General features: G+C 46.0%; 1 protein-coding gene across 1 annotated transcript in view; it reads left to right on the top strand.

The window, feature by feature from the left end:
- Positions 1–14,654, top strand: part of KSR1 (kinase suppressor of ras 1) — a 183,690-nt gene that overhangs the window by 158,098 nt on the left and 10,938 nt on the right. The window contains 5 exon segments of the mRNA XM_081944367.1: positions 1,253–1,304; positions 2,166–2,548; positions 3,731–3,827; positions 5,413–5,546; positions 13,498–13,629. Of these exon segments, the coding sequence (XP_081800493.1) occupies positions 1,253–1,304; positions 2,166–2,548; positions 3,731–3,827; positions 5,413–5,546; positions 13,498–13,629 (798 nt within the window).

Raw genomic sequence — 14,654 nt, 5'->3', positions numbered from 1 at the left:
TCTTAAAGTTCCCAAGTTTGGACACCCCTGATTTAGAGTCTGTTTCAAATTACAACAGCACTGAAAAAAGTGACTTATGAGTGTAATTGCCAAACTCAACTACAAAGGTCCAGAATTACCTTTATATGTTTTAATATATGGAGGCTCTTACAAATTCCAATACAAGGACAAAATCAGTTGTATGGTGTCCTTGACTTACAACAATTCATTTAGCAACTGTTCACTTACAACGGCCCCCCCAAAAGTAACTTATGCCCAGGTCCTCCCACTTACGACTGTCACAGCTTCTCCATGGTCATGTGATCAAAATTCAGGCGCTAGGCAAGATTGAGAAGAGTGACTTTGGTAGATCATGCTGCGACCTTCGTGATGGAATGGAGTTTTATACAATAATACAATAGCAGAGTTGGAAGGGACTTTGGAGGTCTTCTAGTCCAACCCCCTGCCTAGGCAGGAAACCCTATACCGTTTCAGACAAATGGCTATCCAACATCTTAAAGACTTCCAGTGTTGGGGCATTCACAACTTGTGGAGGCAACTTCTGTTCCACTGATTAATTGTTCTAACTGTCAGGACGTTTCTCTTCAGTTCTAAGTTGCTTCTCTCCTTGATTAGTTTCCACCCATTGCTTCTTGTTCTACCCTCAGGTGCTTTGGAGAATAGTTTGACTCCCTCTTCTTTGTGGCAGCCCCTGAGATATTGGAACACTGCTATCATGTCTCCCCTGGTCCTTCTTTTCATTAAACTAGACACACCCAGTTCCTGCAACCATTCATCATCTGTTTTAGCCTCCAGTCCCCTAATCATCTATAACTTTTGAACCCTGATAGGGTCCAGCACTGGAACCGATCTTCTGAATTGTCTCAAAGGTTCTTTTTCAAGAGGCAACTGGACTTTCTTGTTTTTCTTTGAAGATGTTTTGCTCTCTCAGAGCTGAAGAAGCTTCTTGGATGAGAAGCGGGACATCTTCAAAGAAAAACCAGAAAGTCCAGTTGCCTCCAGAAAAAGCACCTTTGGGACAACCATGACCTAGATGATTGAGAATCCCCACAGACATCTACTGAATTGTCTTCTCCGTTTTGAGTTTCCTTCTCCTATAACTTAACTCCTGCAGCATTATCTTGATACAATATCTAACACGAATTCTTCTGCAACATGAGTCTGAGTGGAGTTGACAGCCTGCACATTCAAAGAACAAGGATGCTCTTGCAAGATCAGTTCACCCATTCCCTCTTCTTTTTCTTCTCTCCAGCAATGCTGAGGTGCCCCTAGAGACTGATGGAGTTGAAGAACGGGACACAGAGGTAAGTTCCCCCTTACTAGCAGTGCTCCCTACTAGACCTGATGACGTTACCTTGTTTGGATAAGGACGTCTCTGCAAGGAAAACAACCAAGCCCAGAGAGTGCCCAGAACCCCTCATTGCAACCCTGAGCTACAGATAACCTCCTTTATTGACTTTAGCTCATTTGGTGAATATGTAGGGAACCATGGAAGCTGAACATAAGAGAATGTAAGAGAATGACATAGGAAGGAGCAGTGTTTCTCAGCCTGAATGCTGGGAGTTGAAATCTCAGCACTTAAAAGGTGCTGAGTAACCCTGGGATAGAGAAGAGCCCAAATAGTTGCACAGTTGGTTCCATTGGAGGAAATGTGGTAGGACCGTGATGGGAAACTTACGACATGTGTGTCACAAGTGACACTCAGAGCCCTCTCTTGGGGGCAAGCGAGCCATTGCTCCAGCTCAGCTCTACTGCACATGTGTGCATGCCTCCCGCTGACCAGCTGATTTTTGGGCCTCTGCCGTGCATGTGTGGGGAGCGGGATGCATGTGGGAAATGGGTGCATATGTGCGAGGGGTGCGCGCATGCACAGGGGGGCGGGGGAAGCGCAGAAGGTGCAGCGTGGGCCGCCCGCAGACTGGCTTTTGCTCCCAGGAGGCTGCAGGGAGGCCTACCAGGCCCAAAATGGGGCGTGAGGAGGTGTCACACGCAAATGCATGGGAGGAGGGGGGAGGGTGGGGAGGGTGTCACATGTGCAGATGGGCGGGGGGAGCACGGGGGGGGGTCGCTTTCGCTTTCAGCATGCAACGACAAAAAAGGTTAGACATCACTGTGTGTCCGGGTGTTTATCTTCATTGCGATTGTGTTCCCCCTTTCTTCCCAAGCACACGGATGACCAGGATCAAAACAAGATGGAAGCTGAGGACGATGAAGACGAGATTGACGACCTGCCAACCCGGCGTTCGCGATGGCGGGGGATGATCTCGCGCAAGGCTAGCCAAACCAGCGTCTACTTGCAGGAATGGGACATTCCCTTCGAGCAGATTGAACTGGGGGACCCTATTGGCCAAGGCCGGTGGGGCAAGGTGTACCGAGGGAGATGGCATGGGGAGGTGGCCATCCGTTTGCTGGAGATAGACGGGAACAACCAGGATCACCTGAAGCTCTTCAAGAAGGAAGTGATGAACTATCGGCAAACCCGGCACGAGAATGTGGTGCTTTTTATGGGTGCTTGCATGAACCCCCCTCATCTAGCAATCATTACCAGGTAAGGATCACCATCTTGGTCGATCTCAGGCCATTTGTTTCCATTTGTATGGCTGCTCATCTCCTTGTCACCCCTCTGTGTGGCCAATAGCAATGGCCGAATAGAACCTAACAAGAGCATCAAAGGAATTGTCTTTTAATGGTAATATATTTTTTTCTGAATTGCAAGCTGCCTGGAGTAATTGACTGAGATGGATGGCTGTAGAAATCGAATGAATGAATGAATGAATTTCATGATTGACTGAGATGGATGACTGTAGAAATTTAATGAATGAATGAATGAATGCATTTCATGATTGATTGAGATGGGTGGCTGTAGAAATCAAATGAATGAATGAATGAATTTCATGATTGACTGAGATGGATGACTAGAAATCAAATGAATGCATGAATGAATGAATGATTGATTGAGATAGGTGGCTGTAGAAATCAAATAATGAATGAATGAATGAATGAATGAATGAATGAATGATTGACTGAGATGGATGACTGTAGAAATTGATTGAATGAATGAATGAATGAATGAATGAATTTCATGATTGACCGAGATAGATGGCTGTAGAAATCGAATGAATGAATGAATGAATGAATTTCATGATTGACCGAGATAGGTGGCTGTAGAAATCAAATGAATGAATGAATGAATTTCATGATTGATTGAAATGTATGGCTGTAGAAATCAAATGAATGAATGAATTAATTAATTAATTTCATGATTGACCAAGATGGGTGGCTGCAGAAATTGAATGCATGAATCAATCAATCAATCAATCAATCAATTAATCAATTTCATGATTGACTGATGTTGGTGGCTGTAGAAATCAAATAATAAACAAATAAACAAACAAACAAACAAAAAGCATTCATGACCTTCCCAGTATGCTTCAGACAAGCAGCCTCAATGGGGGAAGCCAGTTTTTCTTAATGACTGTGTGATTCACTTAACAACCACAGTCGTTTGCAGTTGCTGCATTGCAAAAAAAAGATAGTAAAAGAGAGAGAGGGGGAGAGGGAGAGAGAGCGCACTCATGTGATTGCTGACTTAATAACCACACCTCTCAGCGGCTGAAATTCCAGTCCTAATTGTGGTTATAAGTTGAAGACTACCTGTACTGCTTCTACAGTAGATGCCAATGGTCATTAAGCTTTGTTTCTAACATATTTGTCTGTCTGTGTTTCTTAGTTTCTGCAAAGGAAGGACGCTATACTCCGTAGTCAGGGATCCAAAAACTCCTCTGGATATCAATAAGACCAGGCAGATAGCTCAGGAGATTATTAAGGTAAGAAGGTCTTTGCAGAGGGATTTGTGTTGAATGTTTTCTGAAGAAGGCAGCTGCTCTTCCTAGGCTTCATTCTGCTGGAGGAGAGCAATTTCACAGCGCTGGGCTCCGGTTGTAAAAGAGTCTCTGGATTTTATTTAGATACATTAAAAAGTTTATTATTTTTCCTATTGCTTTCTCCTTTTACGCAGTGTTTATTCAAGGCAGTTTTTCCCAGCCTTGGCCATTTTAAGATGGGTAATGAATACAGTGCTGACTGGGGATATTCTGGGAGTTGAAGTCCACACATCTTTAAAATGGTTAAGGATGGAAAACACTAATTTAAGGCTATTTTGTCTCCCATGAATGTCAGAAACACAACTGTGATCCAAACCATAAGACTTACCATATTTTAGAGTATAAGATGCACCTTTTCCCCCCCAAAAAAGAGGGTGAAAATGTGGGTGTGTCTTATACACTGAATACAGCATTTTTAACATCCTGAAACCCTTTGCAAAAATGGCCGTGCATAGCCTTTAGGAGGCTTCCAGGGTGCTCCTGGGGGCTGGGGAGGGCAAAAATGAGTGAAAAACCGGCTGTTTTTTGCTTGTTTTTGCCCCCAGCCCCCAGGAGTACTCTACAAGCCTCCTAAAGGCTATGCATGCCCCCCCCCTTTTTTTTTGACAAACGGGCCGTTTTGGGGAGGTCTGCAGAGTGCAAAAACTTTTTTTAAAAATTTGCCTCTTCAAAATCTTGGTGCGTCACATACTCCAAAAAATACGGTACTCATTGGCCTCAAACTTAGATATGTACGCATGATTCTTGGCTGTGGTGAGGTCTTAAAATAACATGAACCACAGAGGTCTGTTGCTCCTGGGGACGTTTCAAAACAAACATCCATGGCATCATTGTTTAGGTGTTTCCACACTGTGCTAAACTATTGTCATTTAACCATGGTTTAGTTTATTACAATACTGAATTCACACACAAAGCCATTAACTGTGTTTTACGGTGGCTGACTTTGCACAATTTGCTAAGTAACAGTCAAACAACCCACCTAAGGTAAAAGTAAAGATTCCCCTCGCACATATGTGCTAGTCGTTCCTGACTCTAGGGAGCGGTGCTCATCTCTGTTTCAAAGCCGAAGAGCCAGCGCTGTCCAAAGACGTCTCTGTGATCTTGGGCCCAGCATGACTAAACACTGAAAGCGCATGGAACACAGTTACCTTCCCACCAAAGTGATTCCTATTTTTTCTACTTGCATTTTTATATGCTTTTGAACTGCTAGGTTGGCAGAAGCCTGGAAAAGTAATGGGAGCTCACTCCATTACGCGGCGCTAGGGATTCGAACCGCCAAACTGCCGATCTTTCTGATCGACAAGCTCAGCGTCTTTGGCACCGGGCCAACATGTCCCTAAACAACCCACCTAGGGAATGTAAATTGGACAATTGAGTTTGACTTTGAATGAAGACTGAAACAAGATCGAAATAATTATATATTTTTTCTGTTTATCGTTGAAACAAGACGGAAACAATGATATAGTTGTCTGTTTTAACATTCTTTCTCCTATTCATTACGCATATATGTGATTCTTTTTCCTCCTAGGGCATGGGGTACCTTCATGCAAAAGGGATCGTGCACAAAGATCTCAAATCCAAGAACATTTTCTATGAAAATGGGAAAGTCGTGATCACTGACTTTGGCCTGTTTGGAATTTCTGGAGTGGTTCAAGAAGGAAGGTAAGTTTTCCATGATTTCAGTTTTGGTTAGTTTCTCTTAGCTATCAGGTTCAAAATCTTCACCTCTGATTTAACTGTGTAATCCAGAATCCATCCACCAGAAGTATAGGTAATCCCTGACCGGTTGCTTAGCAACAGTTTGACAATGGAGTCCTAGAAAAGAACTTATGGCCTGAATCTAAGGTTCTGACACACACACTGCAGTCACATGATTTCATTTTGAGTGCTCTGCAGCCAGCCCACATTTATAGCAGCTTGCAATGGCCCGTGGTCATATGATCACAATTAACTATGTTTTTGTCAGAAATTATTATGGTCAGCCAGCATAGCTGGCAGCAGATGCAGACAGTGAGGAGGTTGGGGAGGAACATGGGCCAGTCCTGGAGTCTGGGGAAGGCTCTGATGAGGGCTCTGTGTCACAAGAAGAGAGGGGGCCAGAACCGTCTGACAGTTATCAGCTGCCTTCGGAGTCAGGCATCAGTAAGGCAGACGAACAGCTGGAGCCTGTTCCCAGTGTGTGCATGCGTAGAGTTGTCAGATGAAGGGAACAGCTAAGGAACAAGGGTTGACTTGGGAGTAAGGCCACAGGTGGACAACGAATGTCCCCTCCCAGAGGAAAAAAAAGGGGAGCGAAAGGGGAGTGGAGTTTGCAGGAGGCAATTAGTTCACTTAATTGTTTCTTGACTCTCTGAGACTCCTTGCCACGTTTTGCAGATATCGGCCTGTCAACTCTCCAAGCCAGATAAGGTCTGTGACTGTATATCCTCCCTTGAAAGACTTTCCTGGATGTGAATGAGCAGAATTCACAGTAAATTAATAAAAGGGGTTTTTGTTGAGTTTGCTTCATGTTGTTGGGAAGCCTTGGACTGAACAGAAATTAGCATTTATTTCTCGTTTCCAGCAAAACTCCATCCCATAACAAACAATGGGGTTGCTTAACAACCATGGTGTTTGCTTAATGACCACCACAAAAAAAGATCATAACATTAGACGTAATATGATGACCTGCTTTCTGACTGTCACAACTTACAACCAAAATGCAGGCTCAATGATAGTTTTAAGTAGAGGACTACCTGCATTTCTTTTGAATTCACAGCATCTGTACTTTTATTTTTATTTTTGCAAGCCGCCCAGAGTTATTTGGAATTGGTAGTCTCTAAATCAGTGGTTCTCAATTCCATCAACTTTGTCCACCAATGTGTGGACTTCAACTCCCAGAATTCCCCAGGCAGCATGCCTGTATTAACATGGTACTGGTAACTATTGGCATGGGGCTTCTTCTTGGTTTAAGGTTTATTTTTTAAAAAATGATACTGATCTTCAATGCCTCAACCATTTATGATTAGGAAATAATTTCATCTTGTATGGACTTAGCTTTTCACAGAGACAGATGTGCAAATTCAGGTTTTAATATCCATAGATGACATGGAAATAAAACTAGGCAACTTCTCTCCATAACGCTGGCTCTCCATCAGTGGTGGGTTGCAGACGGTACGCCCCGGTACAGGCGTACCAGAGCCTGCCTGGAGCACCGGATACCGTTCCGATACAGTGCCCGGAGGGCCCATCCACCTGCCCAAGTTCCTTATCTGTCCTTTAAAGCCTTCGGGGCTTCTGTGCATGAACATGGCACATACAGCCGCCTGCGTGACACTCCCCCGAGCAGCTGGAGCGTTGGGGAGGCTTGCGGAGGCGTCGCGGGAAGGAACGATGCAGGCATGCCCCGCGTGCGTTCATGTGGAGGATGCCGGGCCCCATTGCAACCGTACCGCTTGTAACGGGATCCGGAACCCACCACTGTTCTCCATCTAACCAGAATAGAGATGGAAGGGACCCTGGAGGTCTTCTAGTGACTACCGTATTTATTCGAGTATAACGCGCAAAATTTTCTACCAAAAAAAGAAATCAAAGTTTGGGTGTGCGTTATAAACGAGGGCTGGGGTGGGGTGGCAGTGGCGGCCGGTCCATTGAGGGCTAGGCGAATTGTAAATTGTAAATTTCCGGACTGCAGCCTCGATCCCGGCCTCAGGCGGCGCCGCGCCGTGCCCAATAGTCGCAACTCAACTGCCTGCCGCCTTTCCCCTCCTTTGTCTCCCAGCCGGGGCGGCCCGCCGCCGAGTTGCGACTATTGCCGCCGCTGCTGCCACCGTTCACAGGACCCGCCTCTCACCCTCTTCCTCCAGTCGGCAGGAGGAAGAGGGTGAGAGGCGGGTCCTGTGAACGGCGGCAGCAGCGGCGGCAATAGTCATGGCCGAGCGTGTTCAACAATGTTTTTTTGTCAATTACAATGCTTGGTGTGAAACAAAATTTTATACCGATTTTTAATCGAAAATTAGGGGTGCGCGTTATACACGTGTGCGCGTTATACTCGAATAAATACGGGTAATCCAAGCAGGAAACCCTTATACCCATGTTGGCGAACCTATGGGACGCATGCCGGAAGCAGCACGCAGAGCCATCCAACATGGGATGCACAGCCTTGCTGGCTCCTGTTCCTTATTCCTGTGCCCGCACGTGCACGGGCCAGCTGGACTTCGCGCGTGATGGAGCGCCAAAACCCAGAAGAGCAGCATTCCGTTGTGCATGGGTGCGCTGGCACCCGAACGTCTGGAGTTTTGGCAGGTGCATGCACGCCAGCCAGCAGTTTGTCGGGTGCACACACGGGCCAGAAACTGGAAGTTTGGGTGCTGGCGCACGCATGCGCAACGGAATGCTGCTCTTCTGGGTTTTGGCACTCCCCCGCGCGCAAAAGCCAGCAAGGCTGCCATTCCAGGTGGGATGGTTTTGTGTGTCATTTCCGGCACGCAGGTCGGCATGCAGTGACGTAAAAGGTTAGCCTTCACTGCCCTAAACCATTTCAGAATAGTGGCTGTCCTGTCCCTTCTTGAAGGCCTCCAGTGATGGAGCACCCATAATTTCTGGAGGAAAGCTGTTCCACTGGTTACTTGCCCTCACTGTTAGGAAGTTTCTCCCTAGTTCTGGGTTGCTTCTCTCCTTCATTAGTTTCCATCCATTGTTTCTTGTCTTGCCTTCTGGTGCTTTAGAAAATAGGTTGCCTCCTTCTTCTTTATGGTAGCTCCTCAAATATTGCTATAATGTCATATTATATCATCATATCATGTGCTATCATGTAATTCCCTAGTGCTTTTTTCCCCCCTTTCGCCTGGATTTAATTTCAGTTTTGCTGCTTTCAAATGTATAGCCTTGTTCTTATGTTGGAAACTTTCATAATGATATGGCAAATACTTGTTCTTAGGTTTTATATGTTTAACGTATTTGGTTTTTTCATTACTGGAAAGCAACTTCATTCCAACAGAAATAAAATGCTCATAAACTTGTATGGCATGCATATATTTCAAATTTCCTGTCAGAAACAAAACTTTAGAGCTTGCTTTTGACTCTTCACCCAATTGCCACAACCACATAGTAATTCTAGGAAGCCAGTGACCACACTTTCCTTGGACTGCTGGTTTCCGGGCTTGCTGCCGAGAAAGAATGAGATATACTTGTTCTTTATCACTTATTTTGCTCAGAAACAGCCTTCTGCACTTGGAGACTCGTTATTGTTAGTTGCAAAGTCGTGTCCGACCCATCGTGACCCCATGGACAACGTTCCTCCAGGCCTTCCTGTCCTCTACCATCCACTCACGCCCACTGCTTCGGTGACTCCATCCAGCCACCTTATTCTCCGTCATCCCCTTCTTCTTTTGCCCTCCATTTTTCCCAGCATTAGGCTCTTCTCCAGTACAAAGATTGTTAAGCCCCTGTTTTGAACCTTCTTGTTGAATTCAGTGGGTTTAAGTTTAAGTGGAACATGCTTAAGGTTCTTTGCAGGGCTTAAATTCACTATCGAAATATTTTTTTAAAGACTTGGAATTCAAGCAGAGAGCCATGTTTCAGGAATGGTAGAGGCCAGGGGTGAAATTCAGCAGGTTCTGACATGTTCTGGAGAACGGAAATTTTGGGTAGTTCGGAGAACCGGCAAATGCCACCAGAGTTGGGGTGGAAATGGAGATTTTGCAATATCCTTCTGCCAGGAGTGGGGAGGGAATGGGGATTTTGCAGTATCCTTTTCGTGCCACGCCCACCAAGCCAAGCCCATGGAACCAGCAGTATTTGGATTTCACCACTGGTAGAGGCTATGTAGGGTTAATGCTTCAAATCCAGGCACCAGAGTATGGCCTGATAAGAACTTGATCCCTGAAGATATTTTAGATATTTTAACCTTTGCAAAGGGGCTTCTTTGCCCACCTGAAAATATGAATCACCAGGGCATTTAGGCAAAGCAAAATGCATTTATTAAAGGGTGGATCAAGTCTTGTTTTGTTTTTGTTTTTTGCAAGAAATTTTTATTTTTATTAAACAAACAGCACCCAAAAAAAAAAAAATCATCTTACCTCACATCTTGTAGAAAGTGTGTCAATTGGTTACAATTAGCTTTCGTGCATCTCTTCCACAGTCATTACTTATATTCATATCAAATGTCAAAGATTCTTAATGAGCCTTACTATCAACATAGCATAGTTCTCATTTGACTGAAGTTGTTTTAGTGTCCTTTTGCCTAAAATAATCCATAGTTAAAAACACAACCACCTGATGGCATTTCATTAATTATTACAAAATCATCCAATAGCCTTTATAACAAATTCTAAATAAAGATTAGTTGACAAAGTTTCTAAGCCTTTTTTTTTTCAAGTCACTGTTTACAATTTGTGTCCAGGTTCCTTTGGTTATGGTAGTACTGTGTTTCCCCGAAAATACGACCGGTCCCAAAACTAACGCCTTGCCACATTTTTTGCGTGGGCAAAAATATAAGCCCACCCCCGGAAATAAACCCTTTGGACAACTCCCCCCCCCCGGCCAGGTAGAGCACCGCTCACTGACCTAGCGGTATCCCAAAGGTGCCAAGCCGCGGGAGCTGGGGGGGAAGGCACTCACGTTGCTCACTGCCTTCAGGATACTGCTAGGTTGGGAAGTGCGGTCTGCCTGGCTGGAGGGGGGAGATGGCGGGCGGCTGCTCCCTTGCGAGTGGGCTCCTGAAGAGCCAGGCACAGTATCAGGGGCAAAGCAGCCATGAGGTGATCATGCTCACGAGCAGCCGCCCAGCAAATCCCCTCTCCAGCCAGGTAGAGCACATTCATTGACCTAGGGGGTATCACTAAGGCGCTAAGCCACGTGGCGCTCTGCCCGCCCCCCAGCTCCTGCGGATTGGCACATTAGGGATACCCCCTAGGTCAGTGCATGGAGATCTGCCCGCTGGAGAGGGGGGTTGCGCAAGCGCCTATTCCACCCCCAGCCTCACCAAGCCCTTGCGGAGCTCTTCCAGGGCACTGCCCGCCACAACGAATGCATGGTTTCAGAAACTCTAGCCTCTAGCCTCCAAGCGGCAGTATTGCTTCCTTTCACTCTCTGATGTTGTCTCAGGTTTAGGGGAAACAAAGTTCTTAAATGGAGTTTAATAGCAAATAATAGAAGATTTTTGTTAGAGTAGAGAAGGAGATTTTAATCCTTAAGTTAAAAAATAAAGCAAGAAAAAGTCGAAGAAGGTCCATTCACCTTAAGAAGAGGAGAGAGAAAAAAAGTTGCGAGCACTTCAATCCACAAAAAAGCATACTAACCAAAACAATCCAATGGAGATAAATTCCACCGCTTACTTCTTCTGCTTAAGGATTTAATTTAGCATAAAAAAAGAAGTTCTTTTGGGCAGTCTTTTTCAAAACAGAAAGGATTCCTCACCAGATGGACACACTTTCTCTTTCCGTTTCCTTCCATTCCGGAGCCGTCCCAACTTCATCAGCCTAGGCTGCCTCTTGTCGCCAGCTTGAAGGCCTTCTCTTGGATCGATCAGGGACTTGCAGGGTCCCTGAGATCAGCAAGACGTGGTCTTGCTGTTCACCGTCTCTTCGGGACAGTTTAGGTCCGATTGGACCACGCAGCGGCAAAAGTATTGGCGGCGGTCTCGGAGCATCGAGACTGCACGTCCGTACCGTTGGGACGTTGGCTCCTCCCTCTCAAGTCTTGTTTTTTTTGTGGGACATGGTGGCTCAGTGGCTAAGATGCTGAGCTTGTCGATCAGAAAGGTCAGCAGTTTGGTGGTTTGAATCCCTAGTGCTGTGTAACGAGTGAGCTCCCGTTACTTGTCCCAGCTTCTGCCAATCTAGAAGTTCAAAAGGACATAAAAAATGCAAGTAGAAAAATAGGGACCACCTTTGGTGGGAAGGTAACAGGGTTCCCATGCGCCTTCGGTGTTTAGTCATGCCGGCCACATGACCATGGAGACGTCTTTGGACAGCGCTGGCTCTTTGGCTTTGAAACGGAGATGAGCACCGCCCCCTAGAGTCAGGAACGACTAGCACATATGTGCGAGGGGAACCTTTACCTTTTACAAATCTTTTTACAGGGTACAGAAAGATATGATACATACATTCAGTCTATGTGATACATCAGTAAGCGAAATCAAACAGTAAAAGACATGGATTGCATGTGACGCTTGAACAATAGAAAAGACTGATTCTAGAGAACATTCCACAAGTGACATATTTACAGGTCACATGACTCTTTCCCAGCTAGATTTGTATCTTTCTTGCAAGTATTCAAGGACTTTCCAAATGCACCGTCCATTGTGTAGTTTTTGAAAAAGCAAGTTCTTCCATGCCAAAGAAATGGCCTTGGCTAAGAAAGGGGAAACATGTTTTCTTAAATTTGAAAAAAAAGAGGCCCAGACTATCATATTAAATTCTAATAATGAAGCCTAAAATTTGAAAGAACAGTACCTAGGGCAGTGATGTCTAATCTTTTTGTTGTCACATGCCAAAAGCGTGCACACAACAGCATACATGTGCCCACACCCATAATGCAATGCATGCAGACCCCCCCTGGACCTCACGCATGCACCTAACCCCCTACCCACCCATTTTCGGCTTCAAGGTTGGTACAGGAGACTTTCCAGGGCCAAATTGGGACCGGGGGGGGGCTTGTGTGGTGCCCCCACACCTCGTTTTGGGCCCGGAAGGCCTCCTGCACCAACCTGGAAGTCAAAACAGTGCATAGGGAGGCCGTGCGACACCCCCCCCCCAACCTCATTTTGGGTCTGGAAGACCTCCTGACCAACCTTGAAGCCAAAAATGGGGCACAGGGAGCTGCACGAGGCCCCAAAATGCAATTCAAATGCCCCCCCCCCCGTGAATGCACCCCCCCCCAATACATGTGTGGCAGAGACCTGAAGACGGGCTGGCTGGCGGGAGGTGCAAACGCATGTACAGTGAAGCTGGGCTGGGGCGATGGCTGGCATGCGCACAGAGAGGGCTTTGCGTGCCACCTACGGCACGTGTGCCATAGGTTCACCATCATGGACCTAGGGCCTTAGGAAACCAATGTCAGAACATTGTCCAAGGTTTCCACACTACAGATGGCCTGGCCATCTGCTCCTTCCCTCAACAGATTTTTTTTAACAGAATAACAGAGTAGGAAGGGACCTTGGAGGTCTTCTAGTCCAACCCCCTGCCTAGGCAGGAAACCCTACACCACTTCAGACAAATGCTTATCCAATCTCTTTTTAAAAACTTCCAGTGTTGGGGCATATACAACTTCTGGAGGCAAGTCGTTCCACTGATTAATTGTTCTGTCAGGAAATTCCTCCTTAGTTCTAAATTGATTCTCTCCTTGATTAGTTTCCCTCCATTGCTTCTTGTCCTGCCTTCAGGTACTTGGAAAAATAGGCTGACTGCTATCATGTCACCCCCTTTAAGATGTGTGGCTGGTTGGGGAATTTTGGGAGTTGAAATCCACACTTTTTAAAGCTGCTGAAGTTGAGAAGCACCGGGGTAAAGAATCATTTGTTGGTGGATCAATTACCTATTTGAGAATCAGAGTCTTGGCTGATTTGGTTCAGGTCCACCTGAATTCAGCCTGTAGCCCAGCCCTGTTTTAATCTCCTTCTTTCTGACATCAGGCGTGAAAATGAATTGAAGCTGCCTCATGATTGGCTGTGCTACCTGGCTCCCGAGATTGTGCGCGAGATGGCTCCTGGGAAAGGTGAAGATAAGCTGCCCTTCTCCAAAGCTGCGGATGTCTACGCTTTTGGGTAAGAATAATGAAAGGTCATAGCAGGAGCTTCTTGTCAAGGTCAGCCAAAATATCCTGCCTTTCTAGAAAAAAGAAAAACATCTGGAGAAAGCTAAGCAGGTCTGGAAGTGGTTAGCACCTGGATGGGGAAACAATCTGAAAACCCCAGATAGCCCATTTTTTTTACTTGGCTAGGGAATGTGGAGAAATACACAGTCAGTGCCTTGATGGTACCCCATATCACAGTGGAAAAATCATACTGTGTTGTACATAATCATGAATTCTAACAACTGTGCCACCAGGTGGCGCACTAGTTGGAATGCAGCATTGCAGGCAAACTCTGACCTCTACCAGCAGTTCAATCCTGACCACCTCAAGGTTGACTCAGCCTTTCATCCTTCCAAGGTGGGCAAAATGAGGACGCAGATTATTGGTGGCAATATGCTGACTGTGTAAACTGCTTAGAGCAGGGGTGCCAAACTCACATTGTCACGATGGTGTCACGGGACTTATCAGGACTCCCCCCCCCCCTTTTACTAAACTGGGCATGGGTGTGGCCAGCGCGTGACACGTTTGCCTGTGGGCCAGGAGTTCGACAGCCCTGGCTTAGAGAGTGTTGCAAACAGTGGTGGCATTCAGCCAGCTTGGACCGGTTCGGGCGAACCGGTAGTGGTGAACTGCAAGTGGGATGTTTTCTAAGATGTGTGCCAGGGTTGGGTTCCTGCCAGTTCTAACCTCTTCTATAGAAGAGGTTCCACAAATCTACAGTGCTGTTTAGAACCGGTTCCAGCTCCCTCCCCCCCGCCTGTCTGCACATCATCAAGATGAAAAGCGAGAGGAGGAATTCTGGGAGTTGAAGTCCACAAATCTTAAAGCTGTTAAGTTTGAACACCCCTGGTTTTTTTTTTCTAAAGGGTTAGGGGCGCAAGGGTCTTGTAACTCGACAGCTTTAAGACTTGCGTGCTTCAAATGCCAGAGTTTCTGAGCCAACATTTTGGTTGCTAAGCAAGAGCGTTGTTAAGTGAGTTTCATCACATTTTACAA

Source organism: Natrix helvetica (assembly GCF_964273705.1).
Source record: "Natrix helvetica genome assembly, chromosome: 2".
Lineage (NCBI taxonomy): Eukaryota > Metazoa > Chordata > Lepidosauria > Squamata > Natricidae > Natrix > Natrix helvetica.
This window is presented reverse-complemented; position numbering and strand designations above follow the sequence as displayed.